The sequence below is a fragment of the Vipera ursinii genome (assembly GCF_947247035.1).
Source record: "Vipera ursinii genome assembly, chromosome: 1".
In the NCBI taxonomy this organism is placed as follows: Eukaryota; Metazoa; Chordata; class Lepidosauria; order Squamata; family Viperidae; genus Vipera; species Vipera ursinii.
The window spans coordinates 276,220,104-276,243,704 of NC_139512.1; the positions used below are offsets into that span (position 1 = coordinate 276,220,104).

At 37.1% G+C, this 23,601-nt stretch overlaps 1 protein-coding gene across 5 annotated transcripts in view; it reads left to right on the forward strand.

The window, feature by feature from the left end:
- The first annotated feature begins 3,800 nt into the window (after positions 1-3,800).
- The window catches only part of ARID1B (AT-rich interaction domain 1B), a 441,898-nt gene continuing 422,097 nt past the window's right edge, over positions 3,801-23,601 (forward strand). For all 5 annotated transcript variants that reach the window (XM_083348110.1, XM_083348111.1, XM_083348113.1 and 2 more), the window contains exon 1: positions 3,801-6,501. In XM_083348110.1, the coding sequence (XP_083204236.1) occupies positions 4,741-6,501 (1,761 nt within the window). In that variant the 5' untranslated portion in view covers positions 3,801-4,740. The remainder of the gene's footprint in view (positions 6,502-23,601) is intronic.

Below are 23,601 nucleotides of genomic sequence, written 5' to 3' on the forward strand. Positions count from 1 at the left end.
CCACCAGTAAAGTCTCACTAAAAAAATCAAACAGAATTTTGTCATACTTCCAATTAAATCTATTTAAGTTATTTTTATAGAGCAATCTTATTTCTATCCCTGTCAATTCTGAAGTCCTTCCAATTTCAGCGGGGCAAGTTTGCACATAATAACAAATGATTGCTTTCATAGTTGTAATTAATATTGCAGACTTTGCAATCAAAGTTCATATTCTATGGAGTGAATGGTGGGGAGTAGGTGTCATGAACACATTTATCTTATCTGTGATAATGTAGTAGAATGATTTTTTTAATAACTGGGTTTACAATACTTCAGTAAAGCATCTCACAAAGTATCCTGCTATATATAAATTAACAATCTCGTAAATATGAGCTGAATGACATGAAAATTATGTAGATCTAAAATTGACTCAAATTGTAGTCCAAGAATGATAATAATGATTCCTTATCTAGCTGGAGAAAACTATCAATTGTGTGCTACATAGATCAATCCTGGGGTTTATTCTGTTCTTCAATATTTTCATTGATGATTTGGGTGAAGAGGCAGTGAGAATGCATATCAAATCTCACATGACCCCAAAATTAGATGGAATGGACTACCAAAATAAAATTCAAAATAATTTGGAGAAATGAGTTGAAGGTAAAAGTATCAACTTTAATGGAAACACGTACAAAGTTCTTCACTTAGGAGGGAAAAAAAATATGGGGATATCAGGCTTACTAATAATCCTTGGACAAAAGAACTTGGAATAATTGTTAACTGAAAACTGAAGATCAGCTAGTAGTGGGATTTGGCTACAAAGAAAGCAAATTCAGCAATAATAATAATAATAATAATAATAATAATAATAATAATAATAATAATAATAATAATAATAGGAAGAAGAAGAAGAAGAAGAAGAAGAAGAAGAAGAAGAAGAAGAAGCAGAAGAAGAAGAAGAAGAAGAAGAAGAAGAAGAAGAAGCAGAAGAAGAAGAAGAAGAAGAAGAAGAAGAAGAAGAAGAAGAAGAAGAAGAAGAAGAAGAAGAAGAAGTTGGAAGGGACCTTGGAGGTCAGCTAGTCTAACTCCCTATACCAGTTCAGACAAATGGCTGTCCAGTCTCTTCCTAAAACTTACAGTGCAGTGCAGCTTCTGGAGGCATCAATGGAAATACAGTTTTCAAATCACAGGAAGTAATAATTCCACTTCATTTTCCTTCGGTCACGCCCTGCCTCAAGTACTGTGTCCATTTCTGAACACTACACTTCACAAAAAAAGATCTAGAGCAATTGGAACAGCAACTGAAGAGCAATGAACATTAATAGAAAGTAAGCCCTAAGAGGTGAGATTAAAAGAGATGGCTTTGCTTTACCTTGAGATTTAAGGGAGAATATTACAGCACTCTTCACATGTTTGAAAGGATGTCATATAGAAAAAAGGTCAAGATCTGTTCTCACTTAATCCAGAGAGCAACAATGTGGGGAAAAATATTAAGTTATAGAGAGGCAATTCCAACTGAATGTCAGAAAAAAAAAATCTACCTAATAACAGCAATACAACAGTGAAACATCTCCAGACAGGTGGTGGGCTCTTCTTTACTAGATGTGTTTAAGCAAAAGAAAACCCAAAAAGTAATACGGATTTCCTCACCGAAAAAGTTTTGGATTTGGCAGTCTAAAGAGTCCCTTCTAATTTATAATTCCAAGTTAGTAGATAATTATATAATTTAAACTGTAAACTTAAAACCAAGATTTGTTGTTTATTTTCGAGATAACATTGTACCTCTCGTTGGTTTAATTGGTGGATTAGAAACAGAGTCTTAGTAGCTATCTCTGTACAGTGCATATTAGTTGCATTAAAATAGCCCTTAATTTGTTAATGCTAATAGTGGCAATATGTTATTATATAAATGCAAGTCATTTCTATACCTAATAATTTAACAAAATGAGAAGTAATCATTCTTTAGATCATCAAAGATGTTTTACATACATCAAATGTAATTCCATTGTTAAGAGACATAACGATAGTGCTGGAAATATTTTACTCTCTTCAGGAAATCCTTGCTATGCATACAAATTAATAGAACATGTGGAAAACAGCCCTGTATATAATAATTGTATTAAGAGCATCATTAATGCAAATGATTATTAGGATTTTGAGACAGCTGGACACAGTAGCAATTGCAGAAATGTTGCTGCCACAGACTGCTTGTCACACATGCTGCTGAAAATGATATAAATCAGCAAAAAGATATACAATGTATTATTACTTGGCAACAGTATTATTGTCAGGAACAAACTAATATTGGGAATTGAGAAAAGAAATTGTATTGGACTAAAAGAAATATTTATATGTTACCAATGTGTTAAACTAACTGCTATGGGTAGCATGTAAGTACTATAAATACACACTTAATATGCAACTATTTGTATCCGGAAACATAGCATCATTTGCAGAAGCAGCAATCTTTGCATCCAATGTTGAATAATTAGACCATGTTGATAATTTAAGTGGCCATTCTAGCATCCTTTTGTACTTGAAAGGGTGAAAGATCTAGATTAACATATTTTCAAGGGATATCAGCCAATTTTACTTGAGCAGCTGCCTGAGCTGCTTTTAAATCAATCTATCAATTAATTAATGGATTAAAGTTCATTTTAAGCAGGTCAATACCAATGATACTTGACAGCTTTGCTTTGTATGTTGTGCAACTCATCAGAGCCATTACTGTTTTTACAGTATACCATTTCCATTCATGCCAAAGGATAAGGCCACCCCAAAAAATGATGTGGTTGACCGGTGGGCTGGCTGCTGCCCAAATAGACCCCCCCAACTTGGCAGGATAACCTACTTGCTAGAGAAATATCGTGCAATACATTCCTCAAAAGTAAGTCTAATTGTTTTAGAATAATTTATTCTAAAAATTATCGTATTAGGATTGTAGTCAGCAGAACAGGTCAATGGAGATAGAATATCAGCCTTAGAAACAATTATGAATTTGAAGTTATATGCTATACCAGTGATCTCCAACCTTTACAGGGGTGGCGGGCCAGCATGCTGCTTGTGCAAGTTGAGCTGCTGCATGCACACACACGTGGTCCCACCAGCCACTTGCGTGGCCCAATTCTGAATAAGCCATGGCCCGTTGGCCCAGGGGTTGGGGACCCCTGTGTTATACTGAAAATTCTACTTAATAAACAAATGCAGGGGCTATGACATATATTTACCCTGTAAAAGATGTACACTAATAATTTATAATAATGACGAACCCTGAAAAAGGTGATAGCATTTGAACAAATTCTGATTTTAAATGTAGAAAGTAAAAAGGAAGACATTTTTATATTGTTTTTTATTTTTCCTTACAATTGCAGAACGCAGACATTTGTCTTACTGACCCAGATATTTCTCTCTAATCCAGCAAAGAAACCCATTATGCAAAAGTAGGTTGGATCAGTCTTTTGAATGAAGATCCCTTTATGCATATATTAAGAGCTTATCTTGAGCTGAGTAGACTTACATGCATGTCTTATCACATATGGTGCTTGGACTGTACCTGTCTATAGAGCCTGGTGTTCTGTGAGTTTGATCATTTATTCATGTACCTAATTTTTTACTCAGTTTTGTGCACATTGCATGCTAATGAGAATAGACATGGGATAATTTATGGTTGTGTGGTAGTTGGGATAATTTATGGTTGTGTGGTAGTTGCTAAAAACTTTTGAAAGTTGGGTGGCATTAAATTGAATAAAGTAAGTAAATAAATAACACCAGTTTTAATGGCAAAACTAATCGGTTCTTTTTCACACCATAAGGCCCTTCCTTTCATTTTTTTTCCTTCTTCCTCTTTCTTACACCTCTAAATAACCTTGGTTGCCCCAGAACGGAATAGCAAGGTGGTATGTTTTAGAAAACTCAACCCCTTACTCCAAGGGATTCTTTTTTTTTTTATTATTTGAAGGCATTTTTTCTCCTCTTTTCACTAGTCTTTGTATAAGAGAGAAAAACAGGGAGAGGCAGCTTCCGTCCCTGGTTTACAATGCTCCATGTCAGCTATCCTGGTCCTGGATGGAGGCTTGCCGAAAAGAAGCTGCGAATCGCCCGTCTCTCTTTTCCAGAGGTCGTCTTGGCCGTAAGAGCTGCAGCAGGAGGCGGAAGGGAAATCCAGTCCGCGTTTTCCACATCTACCAGGGTAATCAGAGAGAAGTGGATAATAATTGTTAGAACTCGTTCTCCTCGCCTCTCCCTCTCCCCCGCTCTCTCTCTCTCTCTCTCTCTCTCTCTCTCTCCCCAGCCATGCTGGGCCTGATAGGCTCAGCCAGACGTGTATTTACCCATATCCGGGCTAGAGAGGAAAAGAAAAAAAAAACTTTCATTTATTTAGACTAAAAGAAAAACCAAAAAACTTTCACCATGAAATCACACAGCAGGAACAGCCATAGACCGTAAGGCATTCTTCACAATTTCTAATCTCCATCAAGGACTTTGGGAGGAGACTTTTCTGTCATTTTTCAAAAAAAAAGAAAAAAAAGAAAAAAAAAGCCCGTGCTGTGTGCGTGTGAACGCGCGCACGCGCGCCTTCAAATAATCCTATGGGCTTTCCCCCCCCCCCCCCCCATCAAATCTGTTTTCCTGTCCGTTAGGGTCAGTTTTGAGTTTTCTTGCTCCTGTCAATTCCACACCCTTATTTATTTTGCCCGTTTTTCTACTGGTTGGGGGGGGGGGGAAAGAGGAAAGGAGGGAGATAATTGAGTCTTCTCGATCATGGCCGCGCAAGTAGCAGCGGCTCCGATGAGTGCGAGCAAGAGCAAGGTCAAAACCCCGAGTTTGACGGGTAACTTAAACCAGGATCTTAACTCTGGGGTTCCCGTGGCTGGCACCGTCAAAGCTGCTGGATCTGGCTCCCTCCTGGGGGTCGTAGATGGGACGAGCAGCAGATTGAATAACGTAGATCACCATCTTCTCCACCAAGATAATGAAGTGAACATGGCCAGTAATGCAACTTCTGCCGCCGCCGCCGCGGCTCCTAACAACGCGACCAGCAGCGGCCGCAGCTCTTCCTCGGAACTGGTTCTGAAAGACCCTGGAAGCGCGTCGGGCTTATCTTCCTCTTCTTTTCCTATGGCGACAGGGCTGCTTCCCAATCATAAGTTGCAAAGCGTTGGAGGCGATCCCCCTGCCGCCGCACCTTCACACCACCTCCATGCCCAGCACCAGCACCCAGCTCACCTCCGTGCCCAGCACCCCCACGTTCGCCACCACCACCACCACCACCACCACCGTGCACTTCAACACCAACAGCTAAATCAATTCCAGCCACAGCCGCCGCCTCAGCACCATCCGATGCAGAATAACAACGGCGGCGGCGGCGGCGGCGGCGGCAGCAACAACAACGGCGGCGGCGCTGCTCAGCCCAGCAGCGCAGACATGGAACAGCAGCAGCAGCAGCAGCAGCAACATGGAGGAAAAGACCGTGGCTTGGGGGGACAGGCCGAGCCCCAGAACCAGCCGCAGCCTCAGCCCCTGCTGAATCAAGGCGGGGACGAGGAAGAGGCGACGCCGCCGCCGGACAAAATGGGCGAGCAGCACCTCAACAGTCGCTACGACCACCCTAGTTTGGGACCTTTGGGCGGGCAGCCGCCGCCGCCTCCTCCACCGCTACCACCACCGCCACCACCTCAGGGAGCGGGCGGCAGCGGCGGCGGCACTGGAGGAGGAGACGGCCGCGGCGGCGGCGGCGGCGGCGGCGGCCCCTCAGCGGTGGGTGTCTCGGAGTTTAATAGCTATTACGGCAACGCTGGCAGCGGCAGCAGCGGCGGCGGCGGAGGCGCCTCCTCAGCGAGCCGGGCCGGGCCTTGCTTTGATCAACATGGCGGACAACAAAGCCCCGGGATGGGGCTAATGCACCCCGCGGCGGCCCCCAACATCATGGACCCCCTGCCCAACTCGCACGAAGGCTACGCCAACAGCCAGTACAACCACTACTCGGGCGCTTACGGCCGGCCTGGCGGCGGCACTAACACGACAGCAGGAGCCGTGGCGGCGGCGGCGGCGGCTGCAGGAGGAGGAGGAGGAGGCGGCGGCGGCGGCTATGGGGGTTCGTCCTCTGCTTTCGGGGTGCTGAGTTCCCCCAGGCAGCACCAGCAGGGCATGATGCTGGGCCCTGGCGGCGGCGGGAGCCTGGGGAAGGCATCTGGGGCTGCGGGCTTCCAAAGATTCTCTGGGCAAAACCAACACCCGTCTGGAGCCACCCCAACCTTGAACCAGCTGCTGACTTCCCCCAGCCCCATGATGAGGAGCTATGGCACAGGCTACCCCGATTATAGCAGCCCCAGCGGTGCCCCATCGCAGCAGCCGGCTCAGGGAGCAGCCCCCGCAGCCGCCCCAGGAAGTCAGCAGGCAGTCATGGGCAAGGATATGGGCTCCCAGTATGGAACTGCAAACCCAGCCTGGGCAGCTGCACAACAAAGAAATCACCCTGCTATGAGCCCTGGAAGCACTGGACAGACCCTCAGCAGGAACCAGGTAACCGTAAGAACCCCAAAGAGCCAGCCCTGTGTGGTTTTAACTTTGTGTATTATGTGTCCGATGCAACCCTTACTTTCTGCTTTACTTTTCCCCTACTCCATCTCCGCCGCTTTGCTACCTCCCTAACAGGATTGGATAATGCACAATGTCTGACTCTGATTAGGTTAGAGAGGCATCACGGGGGGGGGGAATGACTTTTCTTCGAAAAAATAAGACCATTTTTATGAGACGGCTGAACAATACAAGTGACCCACTCTACCCCACCCAGTCTTCTTACTCTAGACTTATTAGAAATCTGAACACACAAGGCCCGGAGGAAAACCACTTTGGAGTGGGAAAGGGAGGGACCAGTGTCATTTTATTGGCTGTGCCCAGTTATCGTGCTGTCTTTCTTATCTTCTCCTGATTATTTCAGAAAAAGACCTTTAAAGTTTATTAACACATTGCTTTGCTTGGATGCAGTTGTATTCCAAAACCCAGCAGAAACAGGTTAAGTAGCTTGTATAAGTGTTCCTAGCAATGATCATTTTCAAGGCTCACATTGTTCTTTGGGTGACCTTTTCTTTCTGCATGTTTCTCCTCCTGCCTTTCTAGTCTACATAGGCTCAGTTTGAAAGCATTTAGAGGACAATAATTAAAAAATCCGTTGTATTATAAGTGAAAAGAGCTCTTTTTCTTAACTTGAAAAGGCCTGAGCGCTGCAAGAGATCATCAGTCAGGGAGTTTTGGAGATTATACATCTTTTCTGATAACACGTATCTTGTAGGTTGCTAGATTAATAGGTATCGGATGGTGATTGAACAATGCTTGCTTAACTTTCCTTTTTAGCATCTTTAAAACGGTAGGAAATAGCTCCGTGCCCTTGGTATTTCTTATTCTGCTGTCTGAGCCTAAAGAGTGACTTGATCTCCTTTGCGAGGTTTGGAATTTGAATTGTGGAGGTAAACTGGCTGTAATAGTCTCCAGACAGCTGCCTCTGAGTTGACATCTAATCTGCCATCTGATTGGCTCCCCTTTCTCCATTGGGCATTTAGCATTGCTGATGTAAATAGAATTGCTGAGCAGTACAGTCACAAAAATTCTTGCCACAAATAATAACTGAGCACTTTTGCTCACAGATGCAAGGTTACATGTTCTTAGAAGAAGCTGAAATAATTGGCAGTCATCAATAATAGCTGAGGTTAAGTGGGATTTAGCACACCACTATAGCTATCATATTAAACATTGGTGATGGTAATAAACATTCGGTCTTTTTAGAAAGGGGGATTAATTCCCTTCTTCACTTTGTTTTACATTTATGTTTAGCTTTTTTTGTGTTAATTGTTTTGGAACATTTCCTTTGGATGGCATGAATAAATATTTTAAGTTTTAAGTCATTGGGACTGTTAACAAACAAAATCGTAGCAAATTACTTGTGAAATTTTTTTCTGTGCTGTGCTGCATTTATTAGATCTGTATTTGTGGGACTGAATTCTTAGCATTGATCTTTTATAGAATTTCATATTACCTTAGCATTAGATTTTTGGGGGGGGGTGATATTAATTTTATTCATACACTGGTTACTATTGTATCATTCACACTCTTAGATATGTAGCTATTAGATAACTTATGAATATTGCTTAATGTCTGTTTTGTTTGCTTCTAAATTACATTCAACATTCAGAAAACTATTTTTTTAAAATACTGTTTTGTATATGTACTTTATTGATTAGAAACAGAAATTCCTGTGCTTCATTTCATTCTTTGATTTAAAAGATAAAATTTAAAAGATAAAACCTATGTTTTAATTAGCAATAAAATAATTTTTTAAAGTGTGATATATTTTAGTATTACTCGGGACATTTTTTCCCTTACTAAGACAATGTTATGAATACTAAATCTTTGAATCTGTTTTGAGGGACAGGAATAAGAAAAATAGATTTTCATATATACTATTTGGAGATTCCAAATGGCTCAGTTTCAAAATAAAATTTAAATGATTGTGTTCTGGAATAGAAAGTGACTGCAGTAGTGAGTGATGTGCTAATCAGAAAAATAATTTGAATCTTGAGTAGACTTAAAAACATATTTGTCTTATTGTCTACGTGCTGTTGGTTTAATATTTTAGTATCTTCTTTTTCCCTTCCTTTATGAGGAAATAAAAATTCAGAGAGAGCTCTTTTTTTCTTCCAATGTTCAGAGATTAATAAAAACATTAGCCAAATGTGTGTATATATAATCTCAGTTTAGTTTAAAATATTTGCTTTGTTTTCTGTGCTGTAAAGAAGAGATTATTCTAGCATGTAGTTTTAATATGTTGAAAAGATAAACTGGATTTTATATGATTTCTTCATGGGAAAATTGTTGTAAGTTTTCAATTTTATCTAAAATGAGATCAGAATCATAATGACCTTATCATGACCCTTGGACATAGATTTTACACTTAACTGGTGCATATCCTGCTTATGGGGGCAAATACTTGTTCACCACCGTCATTTTGTGGATGCAATTTATAAAATGTAGTCTGACAAGTTTTTTTTCTTTGACATATGAGCGTTTGGTACTAATGTTCATAATGAATATCATTCATTAGTAATGTTTTTGTTCCTTTTATATTACAATTCAAATTATTTAATAATAGACATGGCATTTTTTTTAAAAAAAGCAAAACATCAAAATAGATATAATATTTTTATTTTATAAAGATATTTTTCTCTGGATCAGATTCTTAAAATTATATCTATATACTTCGATTGTATTCTTGTGGGCAAAAGTCCTGTACATTTGAAATGTGTGGAATAAAATGGTTACCAGAACACATATGTGAGATGTATCTATTTATAAATGCCCATGTATCTAAATGTAGATATACCTCTACACATGTGCACAGTGTAATGCTCAGTCCAGATATACAGTAACCATTTTAATCTTCTCTGTAAAATAAAGAAAATAGAAATCAGAGCACTGTCTGGATGTTTGATGTCATTATTGCTTATTGGTATCTTTATTTTCAATATGTAGGAGTTGAATTCTGTTCTGAACAAAATACTCCATCCCATTTGTTTAATTAAACAAATTATTTTAGTCATAGCCCTTCCCAATTGTAAAAAGATTACCAAATGTAACAATAAGATGAAAATCTCATGAAGCCTAGGGTAACTATACAAGCTCCATCTTTGCAGCATTGATGCAGTTACAAATAAGATCAAAAATAGTATGATTAGGACAGAAGTATGTAAGGGTCTCAGACTTAATTTGATTATTTACTAGTTTTGTGATTATACAGGCTAAAGATTAAGAGCCAATGATACAGGTTACTTTAAGAAATATTTCACATTTCAGATGTCGTATGTTGGGTTATCTCATATGTTATAGATTAAAAGATAAAATATAATGGTTGTTACTTTTTCTTTTTCAGCTCTTGACTTCATTAGATAATAGTTAATTAGAAAAAATCAGCTAGTTCATTTTTTTAAGTCACAGCCCTTGTTATGGGAATAAGTTATCCATAAATGAGTCCCTGTTTTCGCTTTTTTTCAAATTAGCTGTAATTCATTGTTTTGAGTGTAATGTGAAACTGCAGGATCACACCTAGACACTGATGAATATCAGCTCTATAGCTATAGATCATTATTATTAATATGAGAAAATAATGCTTTTTTATATTATAGGTTGACTACTAGTTTCTAATTAAAATTCTCAGTTATGAATTCTGTGGTAATGGAGCAATATACGGTAATTAATAGCTTTGTTACAATTGTAACTATTAATAGTGAGGATATCAGTGCATATTATTGATTTCTGAAATATTAAGGATGCTGGAATATTGAATTCTCAAATGAAACGTACATTCAACTTTGCTTGAGGTAACTATTGAACTAAATAGTCAGTTTTATAGACTTTTCCACCATGTACTCTCTAAGAAGCAAGCTTATGCTTTCCTAACACATAAAATATAAATGCAGTTGTAGTAGGTCAATCAGTAGATCAAACTGCCCATAATATGTATAAATTCTTAATTAAAACAGTAGGCCTCTCTCCTGGCATTGTTGTACAAAGTAGTAGGATGTTAGCAGTTTGCTGCTCTTGATTTGACCATCCACATGTGTTGAATCTTAACTTGCACCTTTAAAATGAATGTTTGCACTAATATTTTGTGCATACAAGCATGCTATTGGAGCAGCATGCATATCTATTTCCCCTTGTTCCAAATGCAAACTTTTTATTATTTCAGTAGGCAAGATCAGATTTAGAAAGGAAGTTCAAGTAAACACATTTTTTCAATTTGGTAAATGCTGATAAATCTGTTACCTTATAGGAAATAAATAAATCCAAACCACTACTCAAACTGCTGTATCTTCCATATTGCTAGAAATGGAAAAGCTATATTTGTGTATTTGGGGAAAAGGCAGCATATAAGATGAACATCATCATATTTTGGACTCTTAGGTTAATTATGCTTACTCAGCATATTAAATCTAGGCTGATTGACCTGAAATGTTCACATACTGCATGTTATGAAGCAATGTCATTTATATTGTCATTCATAAAATTGCCCTCAAGCTTGGTAAGGCTCCAGTAGGGCATTACATTTCAATACAGCTTTGAAAGTTGCTGTCACCTGTCCTATGATGCTTAATATATTTCTCATGAATAAATGCTTACTTTCAGTCTTGATGATCTTTGTCATTTATTAACAAAAATGTGAGGGGGAAAGGGTAATGTTTTTATGAACTAATGAAAGGTAATCATGGAATTGATTTCTCCTTTCGTTTTAATAATTAAAGACTGTTTGCACATTCTAGCCTGATCCAAATCTCTGCTTCCCTTATTAAGATTTTAAGTTAGAAGTGCTGTCAGAAGTCATTCCTTTGGGATTACACACATGCTTGGTTAAAAAAAGAAGCATGGATGTGTTAAAGTTTCTACTTTCGTGAAGCAATCATTTGCCAGGACAAAAGAGCTTAGGATGGCATATTCCATGAGTTGTATGAAGCAGATCATCATAAAGCATGACACTGCATTAACATCTCAAGTCAGATAATTTAGAGCTTAACACAGGCTGTTTCAATAGTCTTCAAAATCAGTGCAATTCTCTTCAAATATAAAAATAATAGAGAGACTGTGGCATTTTAAAGACTTAAAAAAATCTATTAGATACAAGCTTTCATGGATCAGAACCTGCATCATCAGTTACATTTCTTTTTAAAAATGTTTTTATGAACTCAATTAAGGTAATTGAAAGGGACGTCTTCTAAGTGCAAGTCTTTTTTTGTCTTTACTGGCTTGTTATGATTTTCTGTGATTGCTCATTTGACAAGCCAACTAAATAAACAGTGTAACAAGATTTTTTTTTATTTTTGTATATCTGAATAATTTCAAATATGAAATAACAAAGGTATGTTCTGCTTTTTCACGTTACGCTTTCAAATGTCACCTCTGTTGAAGATGTTAGCAATTGCAAACTAATGTTAAAATATGATCTCACCAACATACTGAAAGCTTAATGCATTTCACAGAATTATTCCAGATTCTGTCTTGGATTATGTTACTAAAGATGGTGACCTTAGAAGATTATGATAGAGGTGCCCCTTCCCCCCCTCCCCATTTCTCTTATAAATACTGAGATAGAATGCTATTTTGGCCAAAACTGTGCTTGAGTTGCCAAACAAACAACAATTGGTTTTTTTTATTAATTGTCAATAACAGTAAAAAAGAATAATAAGAGGATTGAGGTTTTCCAGTGATTTCACATTTTTTGGGTTTAAAGGTTTTTGTTTTTCTAAGCAGCCTAAGTCAGTGTAGTTGAAATGGATTCAGTTGAATTTTAATTTGGAAAGCAAATTTGTCAATTTCATTTATACAGAGTCCGAAAAGTTTATGAGCAACAAATAATCACACTTTTTGATAAAACATCGTATATTCATATTTTAACAGTTTGTATATCAGTTTCAATTCTATTCACCATTGTAATTAGCAAGGAAATAGAATTTTTTATAATCAATACTTTTTATAATGGTGATAAATTAAGTTTTGAAAAAATAACTAGCATTTTACCTATAAAAAGAAATGAAAAAGCAACTTTTAGTCTCTTCATGATTCTTGTACTTTTATTTATTTTAAAAACATAGTCCTTTTATTGTACCCAATTTCTGCAGTTCAGCACTTCTGCTTTATTCATTCTATATCTCTTCTCATTAAAACACAGATTGTGTGTGCGTATGTGTGTGTGTTTATATATTTCTCTGTCACAATTGTTATTAAAACAGTTTACCATTACATCATTTACCTACTGATTATAGAAATATTGAAGCTGGCTATTCAGGCTTTTATAGATCAGATAAATATATTGTGGGGGAAAAGACTGAAATCCACTAGTAGAACTTATTTAGTTTAGCTTCTAGTTTCCAGTTTATAATAGGTAAATACATAACAAATAAGGATTGTTAACTATCTCATCATTTCCTACTTTTCCTATATTTTCTTTTGTGCTTTTTTACTCAATACATTTTGTTTGATTTCAGTACAATTGTGGTGAGATCTCAAAGAATTGTTTTAAAATAATAGTATCATATAATAGCTTATAAAAGAAATTAATATATTGTTACATTCTGACACTCATAGAAACCTCATTGTATCAGCATCTGACCATCTCAGTATTGACAAATAATTTAAGATGCTTGTCTCTCCAAAACAACTCAAGTTCATACATGCTAACAAAAAAAAGAAAGAAAACTTTTTAACTATGCTGCCAGAGGTTATCTTTTTCAAACATAAGAAAGATAAAATATTTGTCTTACAAAAAAGAAATGCAAAGCAGATTCTGCTATCATAATTTTCCTGATTGCTCTCATTGTAATAGATTACAAGAAACTGCAATAGTTTTAGAACGGTTTATCAAGGACTATAAACTTGTAGTAAACTCAATTAATGGCATGGTACCCACAATCTTGTTTATAAGTGACTTGCTACTTTTTGTTTGTAAAAACTTCTGGCTTTAGCAAAATAGTTAGATCGCCTTATTGTAATTATGTTATTTGGAAATATATTTTGCATTCACTTTGAGCTGGGTTGCCATTTTTATTCTGATTTATTCAACAGCATGAAAAAACTTGGAGCAGAGCAATGGAGATGGAGCAATGTAAAAAAATGGTTTAAATTCCTACATACCTACATTCCTACATACTAAATTTATAGCCACCTGGACAACCAAGGAGAGAGATATTTTTCAGCCTAGGTCTAGAGCAGAAACCTTAAGTGTGACTATTCATATTTATCGATGCAGTAAGTTTTACAAATTAATTTGTATGTGAAATTGTCATTTATATGAATATAAAACGTGTCTGGCATTAGAACTGTAGCAGAGCTCATCCAATGACAATTTATTATAGTGGACAGAATGAATTGTACTTTGTAGTTCCTCTAATAAATGGAAGTTACACATTTGACTTCGGGGCAGAAATTATAATCCCTTTGTTTTGTTAGATGATATTTGTTACGGTGTTTATAATACTGTTATTTATATTCCTGGTTTTATTGTCCTTTTTGTTTAACTTAGAAAATAAAAAGCTTCCCCTAAGATTTCAGTGTTTCCACGTTTCTCTGTGCTCAGTTTCCTAGAGCGTGAAAAAGGGATGGGGGAAGGGCTGGTTGGTGGAGACTTCAAAATATGGCACAATTAGTGACTGCAAAAGTTTCTCACTTGGAGCATGTTGGGTTTGCCTGCTTGGCATCACATGATCAAAATATTTTTACCCTTAGTGCTGCCAGAAGCTATCTATTGCTTTTCAACATTCTTCGCTGTTTGGGCGCCTTGCCAGGATGTTTAAGACAGCCCCTTATGTGAGCTGTTCCATTCTTAACCTCCTTGACTGAAGTGCTGTGACCTTCACATATGTAGATTAGCCATGTGCTCTGTGAATTGAAACTTGCTGCCTCAGGAAGAAAAGGTTTTCTTTTGATTCCTGGGGGAATTTGACAGCCATTCATCCCTGACCTGGGCAGAGGTAATGTAAGGAAATTGGATTCAATGGAATGTGTATACAGATAGCACGGGCAGGCGGGGATTCAGAGACTAGTCACTCTCCTGCCTGGCAGAGGAAGGAGTAATTCACCGACAAAGATAAGCCGCTGATTTGGATGCTGTGAGAAAGACATGCAAAGGGAGACGTTTGAGGGGATGTTGTGTTGATTTGGAGAACTGTAATAGTTTCTGGCTGTTGGTTATTCAACTGTACAGTTACAGTGGTCTATGTTTTTCTGCTTTTTGGTCACACACTAGCTTTTCTTGTTTTCGACTGAGTACTAGCCAAGTCTATTAAAAAACTTCAAATGGGTAGATTCTCTCTCTCTCTCTCACACACACAAACACACACATGTATATACATACACACACATATGTGTACAAATAATGAGTTGTCACAGTTGCGACTACATCTTGTGGATGGCCTTAGGTTAGGCTGATACAGGCAATAAGCTTTGGCCTGTATTTGGGCCTGGCAAGGTATTCTAAAATACTTAACAAATACTTAAAACACACACACACACACACACACACACACACACACACATGATTATAAATGACAGTATGAAAGAATTAGTTTGTAAAGTGTACACATTTGCTTGCATATTTTGAGAGGGTAATGAAGGCAGCACTGTACGTACTCCATAGTCTTGTTTCCAAAAGGGAAAAAAATCCCTAAATTTGTACAGTGTTATTGGGTGTAAATGAAATTCCTTGTTAATCAGCTGTAGCTGTTGCTAAAAAAACGGGTTTTTTTTAGTTTTTGGCTGACTACACAAAACATTAATATAGTATGCAAATATATAAAAATATTTTGGAGCAAACTTTTATGTTTTATATTATCACCCACACATTTTAAATTGCCAATAAAATGTTAGCATCGTTTTCAGATAATTGAGATTTAGATTGCAATCGTATTACCCATTTGCCAGATTAAGACTCATGAATAGGTATGTATAAGATTGAACGAATACAGCGAATGTTTCTGCTCAGGTGATGGGGCCTACCTTTCTTCCCCCAAATTATTTTCAAATGTTCTGAAAACTGATGCACTCTCATGCATATATGAAAATGTTACACTTGTGATTCATGAGTAGTGGGGGCCTCATCACAAAACTGTGATGGACACTATCTAAGAGAGATGTGATTGTTCACAACATATCTAATGTTGGACCAAAGCAGCTAATCTTATCCTGTAAGAAAAGCATAGATTTATTTATTTGTTTGTTTGTTTATTGTGTTTATCTCATTTACATTTCATTTATTTATCTCATTGTGAAAGATCCGTATAGAAATTTTTTCTATTTTTCATGATACTTGGGTTTTTAGAATCTCTTTTCAAGAATCTTTGATTATATTGCCGTAGTTACAGGTACAAATTATAACTATACTTACCGTATATATAGTTTACAGTATCATTTTTCCTACATTTCCATTTGTGTTTCTATATCAGTCTTGTACTACCTCAGTTTCGTTTATGTAGGGAGAAAGCATTATAAGTTATCTTGGCACAAAGAGACTGTTCATTGTTGTGAGGAAGCAGGTGACATAATAAGAATAATTTATTTAAATTATTGGCTGCCCAACTGCAGTGAACTCTCTTTTCAAGGGTTACAGTTGGAAGCATGACAAAAAGTTAAGTGAACAAAGTCAACTTGGAGGAACAGCTCATTTCATGGTTGCTTTGAATGTGGTATGCTTTGAATGTTCTAAGCCTCTATTTTATTCTATTGATGTCCTTTCTTAAAATTTGGTTGTTTTCAGTCTGTTTTTTATTTATTTGTTATTGTCAACCTTTCAGAATTGTTTATTAAGGTGGGCAGCCTTATAAATTTATTCAGTAAATAAACATTTTCCCCTACTGCTGTGCATATTATTTTTTATATATTTGGTTATTTTTTATATTTTTACTTTAATATTGTTCGCTGCCCAGAATTACTTGTTGAGATGGGCAGCTCTACATGTTGAATGAATGAATTAGAAAGGGCAAGAACTGGCCAAGGTAGAAGATTCTGAAGGAGAGCTAGATCTTTTGAGATCCTTGAACATTTTTCTTGATCATTCTGTGAAACTTGGAAGAGAGGATTTGGAGATTTGATCATACCTCATTCTCTCTTTTTTAAACATTTCTTCTCTATATGCATTAAAAGGGAGCTTTGGGCAGAGGGATTTCTGGCATGGAGAAATTATATCTTGACTAATATTTGAGAATTTTATTCGTTAGGAGTAAGCTATTGTTGATTCTGATAGTGTCAGCAAATGGTAGTGATCAAATATAATTCTCTTTTCACTACTCTTTTCTCTTTCATTTGTAGAATATTCAATTTTTACAATGCACCTATGAAGAACTTAATAAAAGTGATGCTGGACCAGATCATTAAGCCCATCTAATCTAGCATTTTTCCTGATCTGCCATATATTTTCTAGCTGAGTAGCTGTTATTACAGGTTGGAGTAGTAGGGCTTTGCAAAAGCATTTTAAATACATGATTTGCAAAGTATTTTGGTGCAAACAAAATACCAAAATGGAAGACTGGTATAATTGCTTTGAAGCCCATGCCTGGCTTGGGTATGTAGTTATAGAAATTATATAACATCCAAGTATAATAGAAATTTTACCTTGTTGTTTTAACCTTTAACCAGTGTTGACCAATACTTCCATTTATAATTGTTTCTTCACCTGAAATTGAGCTGCTTTGAGCTTTTTTAGTTGTTGTTATCTGTTCACAACAATGTGAAGTTACAGATTCCAGTTCTTTATCTGGTGTTGGCCTTCTTCCCAAGAATCTAGGATGTTGTAATGTATCAGTGTAGTATATGTGTGTAGATCCAAGCAGTGTGATCTTTTGCACTTGACAGGAAAATTTTGTCAATATGCATTTTTTCTAAGTGCTATCCAAGATTTTTGGTATGGCAGCAGGGCGCTAATAAGCACTGGGACAGCCACAACTGGTTTATGCCACAATCTTTCAATTTTGATTTTCAGATGTTCATACTTTGTGATCTTTTCCAATGCTTTTGCCTTTTCTATTATTGTCTGCTATTTCCACGTTAATTATCCACACTTTCTTTTTTTTCCAATCACAGTTATATCTGATGCATTATGAGCCAAGACTTTATCAGTCTGTATTGAGAAACCCCACAATATTTTAACCTATTCATTTTTTACTACTTTTTCAACTCTTATGTTTCCACCAATTTTTCATTACTGGTACAGATATTTTTTACAAATGTTCCAGTGAATCATTTTGGCAACTGTGTTATATTGTTGTTTATTATCAGTTTGTGCTGTCTTCTCGTACAAGCTGAGTATATGATCTACTCTTTCTTCTGCTTCTTTGCACAGTCTGCACTTTGAATCATTTGATAATTTTTCATTTTTGCCTTATTTGCATTAGTTTGAATAGCTTGTTCTTGGACAGTCAAACTCAAGCCTCCAGTTTCTTTTTTTGAATGTTTTAATGTTCCAGTTATAAACCATTGATAGGTTTTATCTTTAACCAATTTTACTTTGATCTTTTGTAGAAATTGATCATGTAATATTTTTCCTTGCTGTCATTCTGTTCATGTGTTTATTAGATTATTTCCTGTATATTCAGTAATTTCAAATTTTAAATTGCATTAATGCTTGTTTTTGGCTGTCCTTTACTCAATCAGCCAATGCATGCTTTTCTTTTTCAACAATTTATTTGACCTGAAGTAAACCTCTGCCTTCATTTCTTCAGGGCAGGTGTAATCTATCAGTATCACTATGGTGATGTTATAATGAATGGTAAATAGTCATTATTTTTCTTGTTTTTGGTCCAAACTGTTCAATTCAGCTTGTGTCCAATTAATAATTCTAGCAATCTTATCACAGGAACGGCCCAGGTATTGATGGCTTGATGATGTTTCCACTGTTCAATATTGTCTTTAATAATTTGCTTACTCTTTGAATGTATTACTTTACTATTCACATTTTCAGTTAGTCCATGCTTGATGTCATCCAACTGTAAAATATCCGGATACTTGTAGCCCTCATCTTGATGGCACCCTATCATTTAGTCATTTGGTATTTCAATTTCATTGCTGTTCATGATTTTACCCCACTTTATTGCTACTATTGTACATTTCTCTAGGACAAATTCCACTGTCATATTTATGCTAAAAAAATTAAAGTGTTTTTTAATGATTGGATTTTGATTTCTGATTTTCCATAAAATATCCATAGAAAACAAATGTGAGGTTGTATTAGCATTTTCTTTGCAGTTTGGTAGCCAAAATATATTTTCTTCATAATCACTGAAAGTGGGATCATGGAAATGACAAATAATAAGGGTGATAATGTGTCACACTGAAAGATGCCTCTCCTAATGTTGAAAACCCATATTTTTCATTTCCAACCACCATTCAGTCTTCCATAAATATTCTTTGAAACGTCTTCAAAGAAAAACAAGTAAGTCCAATTGTCTCTTGAAAAAGCACCTTTGGGACAACCATGATCTGAATATTTCTATAAATATTCTAATGTTTTTACTGCACCATTTGTTTCCAAATATTTGATGATACATGTATGCAGTAATGAATCAAATGTCTTTATATAGCCAATCCAGATCACATGTAAATTGGTTTTTCAGCATTCTCTGGAACACTTTTATCAATCAGAAGTTGATATTTTGTATTTCTGTTTTTTCTTTTATTTCCTTACTTTTCTAGTAAGGGAGTATTTTTTTTAAAATAATCTTTACTTGATAAGATAGAAAAATGTGGGTTAGACAGCATCACCACCAGATGGATTTGTAACTGGCTGACCAACAACACTCGATGTGTATCTTTAATGGAGTTGCATCTACATGGAAGGAAATATGCAAGGCTCTGTCTTAAGCCCAGTACTCTTCAATATCTTCATCAATGATTTAGATGAGGTCCCAAAGGTGCTTTTCCAAGAGGCAACTGGACTTACTTCTTTTTCTTTGAAGACTTTTTGCTTCTCATCCGAGAGCTGAAGAAGCTTCTTGGATGAGAAGCGAAACGTCTTCAAAGAAAAACAAGTAAGTCCAATTGTCTCTTGAAAAAGCACCTTTGGGACAACCATGATCTGGATGACTGAGAATCTCCATAGAGATTTAGATGAGGGGATAGAAGGGGAACTTACCAAGTTTGCAGATGACACCAAGCTGGCAAGAATAGCCAACACTCTAGAACAGTGATGATGAACATTTTAGAGACCGAGTGCACAAACTGCAACCCAAAACCCACTTATGTTTCATCAGGTGCCGTGTGGGCGTGGCCCATTGGGTGGGCGTGGCCCGTTGGGTGGGCATGGCCCATTGGGTGGGCGTGGCTGCAGTAGTAACAGTAGACTGGGTGGGACTAAAAAGTTGAATCAATTCCAACTTTGCAAGATCTTTTTTTTAACCGCGAGAAGTTGAATTATTTTTTTTTGCACATGGTGGAATCGTAAAGCGAAAAGGTTTTATAAAACCTAGCTGAAGGCCTAGGACTGGGATGACAGCGCGCATGCCCACAGAGAGAGCTCTGCGTGCCACCTGTGGCACGCATGCCATAGGTTCGCCACCACGGCTCTAAAAGGTAGGCTTAAAGTACAGAAGGTTCTTGACAAACTTGAAAACTGGGCCTTATTTAACAAAATGAAATTCAATGCTGAGAAAAATGAAATTCTATATTTAGAAAGAAAAACCAAATACACAGGTATAGAATAGGTGGTACCTGGATCAATAATAACTATGAGAAGGATCTTGGAGTCCTAGTGGGCAGTCATTTAAATATGAGCCAGCAGTGGGCTGCAGCTGCAATGCAGTCCTAGACTGCATTAATAGAGGGATAGAATCAAGTTCATATGAAGTGTTAATACCACTTTATAATGCCTTGGTAAGACCACACTTGGAACATTGCATACAGTTTTGGTTGCCACGATATAAAAAAGATGTTGAAACTCTAGAAAGAGTGCAGAGAAGAACAACAAAGATGATTAGGGGACTGGAGGCTAAAACATATGAAGAACGGTTGCAGAATTGGGTATGCCTAGATCAGGGGTCGGCAACCTCGGCTCTTTTATGACTCGTGGACTTCAACTCCCAGAATTCCTGAGCCAGCTATGCTGGCTCAGGAATTCTGGGAGTTGAAGACCACGAGTCATAAAAGAGCCGAGGTTGCCGACCCCTGGCCTAGATTAATGAAAAAAAGGATTAAGGGTGACATTATTATTATTATTTATTTATTTAGCAGTGTTCCAATATCTCAGGGGCTGCTAGAAAGAAGAGGGGGCCAACCTATTCTCCAAAGCACCTAAAGGTAGGACAAGAAGCAATGAATGATAACTAAATCAAGGAGAGAACTAACCTAGAACTAAGGAAAAATTTCCTAACAGAACAGTTAATCAGTAGAATGACTTGCCTCCAGAAATTCTGGGTTTTTGAGAAGAGATTGGAAAACCATTTGTCTGAAATGTTATAGGCTTTCCTGCTCAAGCAAGGGGTTGGACTAGAAGACCTCCAAGGTCTCTTCCAATTCTGTTAATCTGTTGTTCGGTCCGCTATTGTGCCTGTGAGTGATTTAAACATTGTAAGCAAGCATGTTATAGACCTATTGTTTCCTAGAGTTGTCCCTTTTGATAGGTTTTTTTGAATCAGACACATTTTGTTGATCGTTATCCAGTTGCTGATATCGCCTTTATGCAGTACTTCATTAAGCTCTTTAGGTATAACTGGATTTAAGTTAGTCGGATATTTATGCTGAAAGCCATGGAACTGATCGTTTCCTAGATGTCCAATTTTTAATCCCTTTCACTCAGTTCTTAAAAATTTCTGCTATTATTATTATTATAATCTTCCATTTGATTTTTACTAAATGCAGATTCTTTTATACATCCAACATTATTATTATAACCATTTTGAGTTTCCCACAGTTCTTTTCAAAACTGGATTGTTTCCTTTTTGTTTGATTTTCCATTTTCAGAATTTCTATTGTCATTTATATTTTGGTAGAATCTCTGGTCTGATTGCAATAGCTGATTTTGCTTAATTTGGAAGATCTTATAGCATTTAATTTTACCAGCTATTGCTGTTATTTATTGCTTTATAATTTCCAAAGCTTCAATTTTTTTGATGCTAAGCCAATATTTGTTCTGATCCTTACATTTTTCATTTTTTGCTCTTTCATGTTTTTTTAAAATTAATTGTATCTGATTTTAATTTCTTTAACTTGGTCTCCAGCCTATTGTTCTACTTTGATTTAGCTTTTGGTTTTCTAATTTTGATATCCAATTCTACCACTGTAACTACAACTGCTATATTGTAGCTGTGATAGACGATTGCATAGTCAGCCAGATGTTTAGACTAGATTTGGCATTATGATTATATGTTTGTACTGTAGTTTATCCAGTTTGTTTAACCATATCCACATCTTGCATATGATGGGCCATTTAAGATTAAGTTTTGAGTGTCTTCTCTGGACATTACTGAATTACATTAAAGATGAAGTATAAATTGTGATGGATCTGAGCCACTTTACCTTCAAATGGTCTAGCAGTTCTATGATAGCACATTCTACAATCCTTTTAAGCCAGACTCTAATAGACCTCTCCATACCTGGAAAAATTATACAAGATAACATTATGAAGTTGCAGCAGAAATAATAATAATAAAAAACCTTTACCACTCTTGTTGACACGAAGTAGACTTACTGTATGTCTGCTTTCATGTATTTTTTTACTACTGTACTCAAGCTGTCATCTTACTTATATCATTTTCTTATGCACATCTGTCAGCAAGGAACTACAAGGGTTCTGAAAAGGAGGAAAGACTCCTTAAGAACAATTGTGACAATTACTTGGGACCTTTTCTATCTTCAGCAGAATGATTAGGGCAGCAGTAGGAAATAGGCTTCCAGATTCCTAGAGTCTCTGGAGACTATTAGAATAGCACCCTTTTATTATTATTGGGACTTATATTTATTATTGGGACTTATATGCCGCCCTATCTCCCGAAGGACTCAGGGCGGCTAACAACAATAAAACACAATAATACAAATGTTTAAAAAAGATTAAACTAACAAGCCCCAGTGATAAAATATTAAAAACATTTTTTTAAAAAAAAATCCTAACGTCAGTCCAGGTCAGCCTGATGGAAAAGAAATGTTTTGAGGTCGCGATGAAAGGACCGGAGGTCCGGGGCCATCCGGAGCTCAAGGGGAAGCTGATTCCACAGGGCAGGCGCTCCCACAGAGAAGGCCCTCCCCCTGGGGGTTGCCTAGCCCTTGGGAGGAACAGTCTTAGAAATTTTAAGAAAAAAAATATTGTGATCATGTAAAGTCTTCCAATAATATTGTCTTCTGATAAAATAAAACACTGTTCACTTCTTGGATATATTATGTATTTTTCTTAGAAAAATACTAGAATACAGATTGTTCTAGTGAGCCATTTGTGCCCTTTCCTGGACCAATAGGACTTGCTTATGGTCACTCATACCTTGGTCACCTCCCATTTGGATTACTGCAATGTACTTTACGTGGGTCTGCCCTTGAAGACCACTCTGAAACTTCAGCTGGTCCACAGTGCAGCAGTGCACACCTTGTTAGGTACACCTTTGTTTACCTGTGTAATACCTCTGTTGTGCGAGCTGCAGTGGCTTCCAATTTCTGGGTGCAATTCAAGAGGGTCATTAACTTTAAAGTCCTGTAGGCACAGGCCTGGTTATTGGTGGGACCACCTTTCCCTAAAGACATCTAACCATCCTACCAGTTCAGATAGTGTGGACCTGCTCCTAGGGCCTAGGGCCTAGGCCCTTTCCCTAAATATTGCCATCTGGTAGTAGCCAGGCATTGAGTCTTTTCTATGGCAGCCCCTGCTCTATGGCATATTCTGCCCCCCTAAAGTTTGGCAGGCCTCTTCCTTCATAACCTTCTGCAAGGCTTTGAAGGCCTGGCTTTCCCCCAAGCACTGGGATAAAATGGGATAATTGCACATGAAAAGTTTGTCTTAGTGCCAGGTCTTTGTTGCTTTTAATGTTTTAATATTTTAATGCCTTTACTTTTATTATTTTAATACAATTTTATATGTTGCTTTAATATTTGATTGGAATCCATTCAGAGTTGATT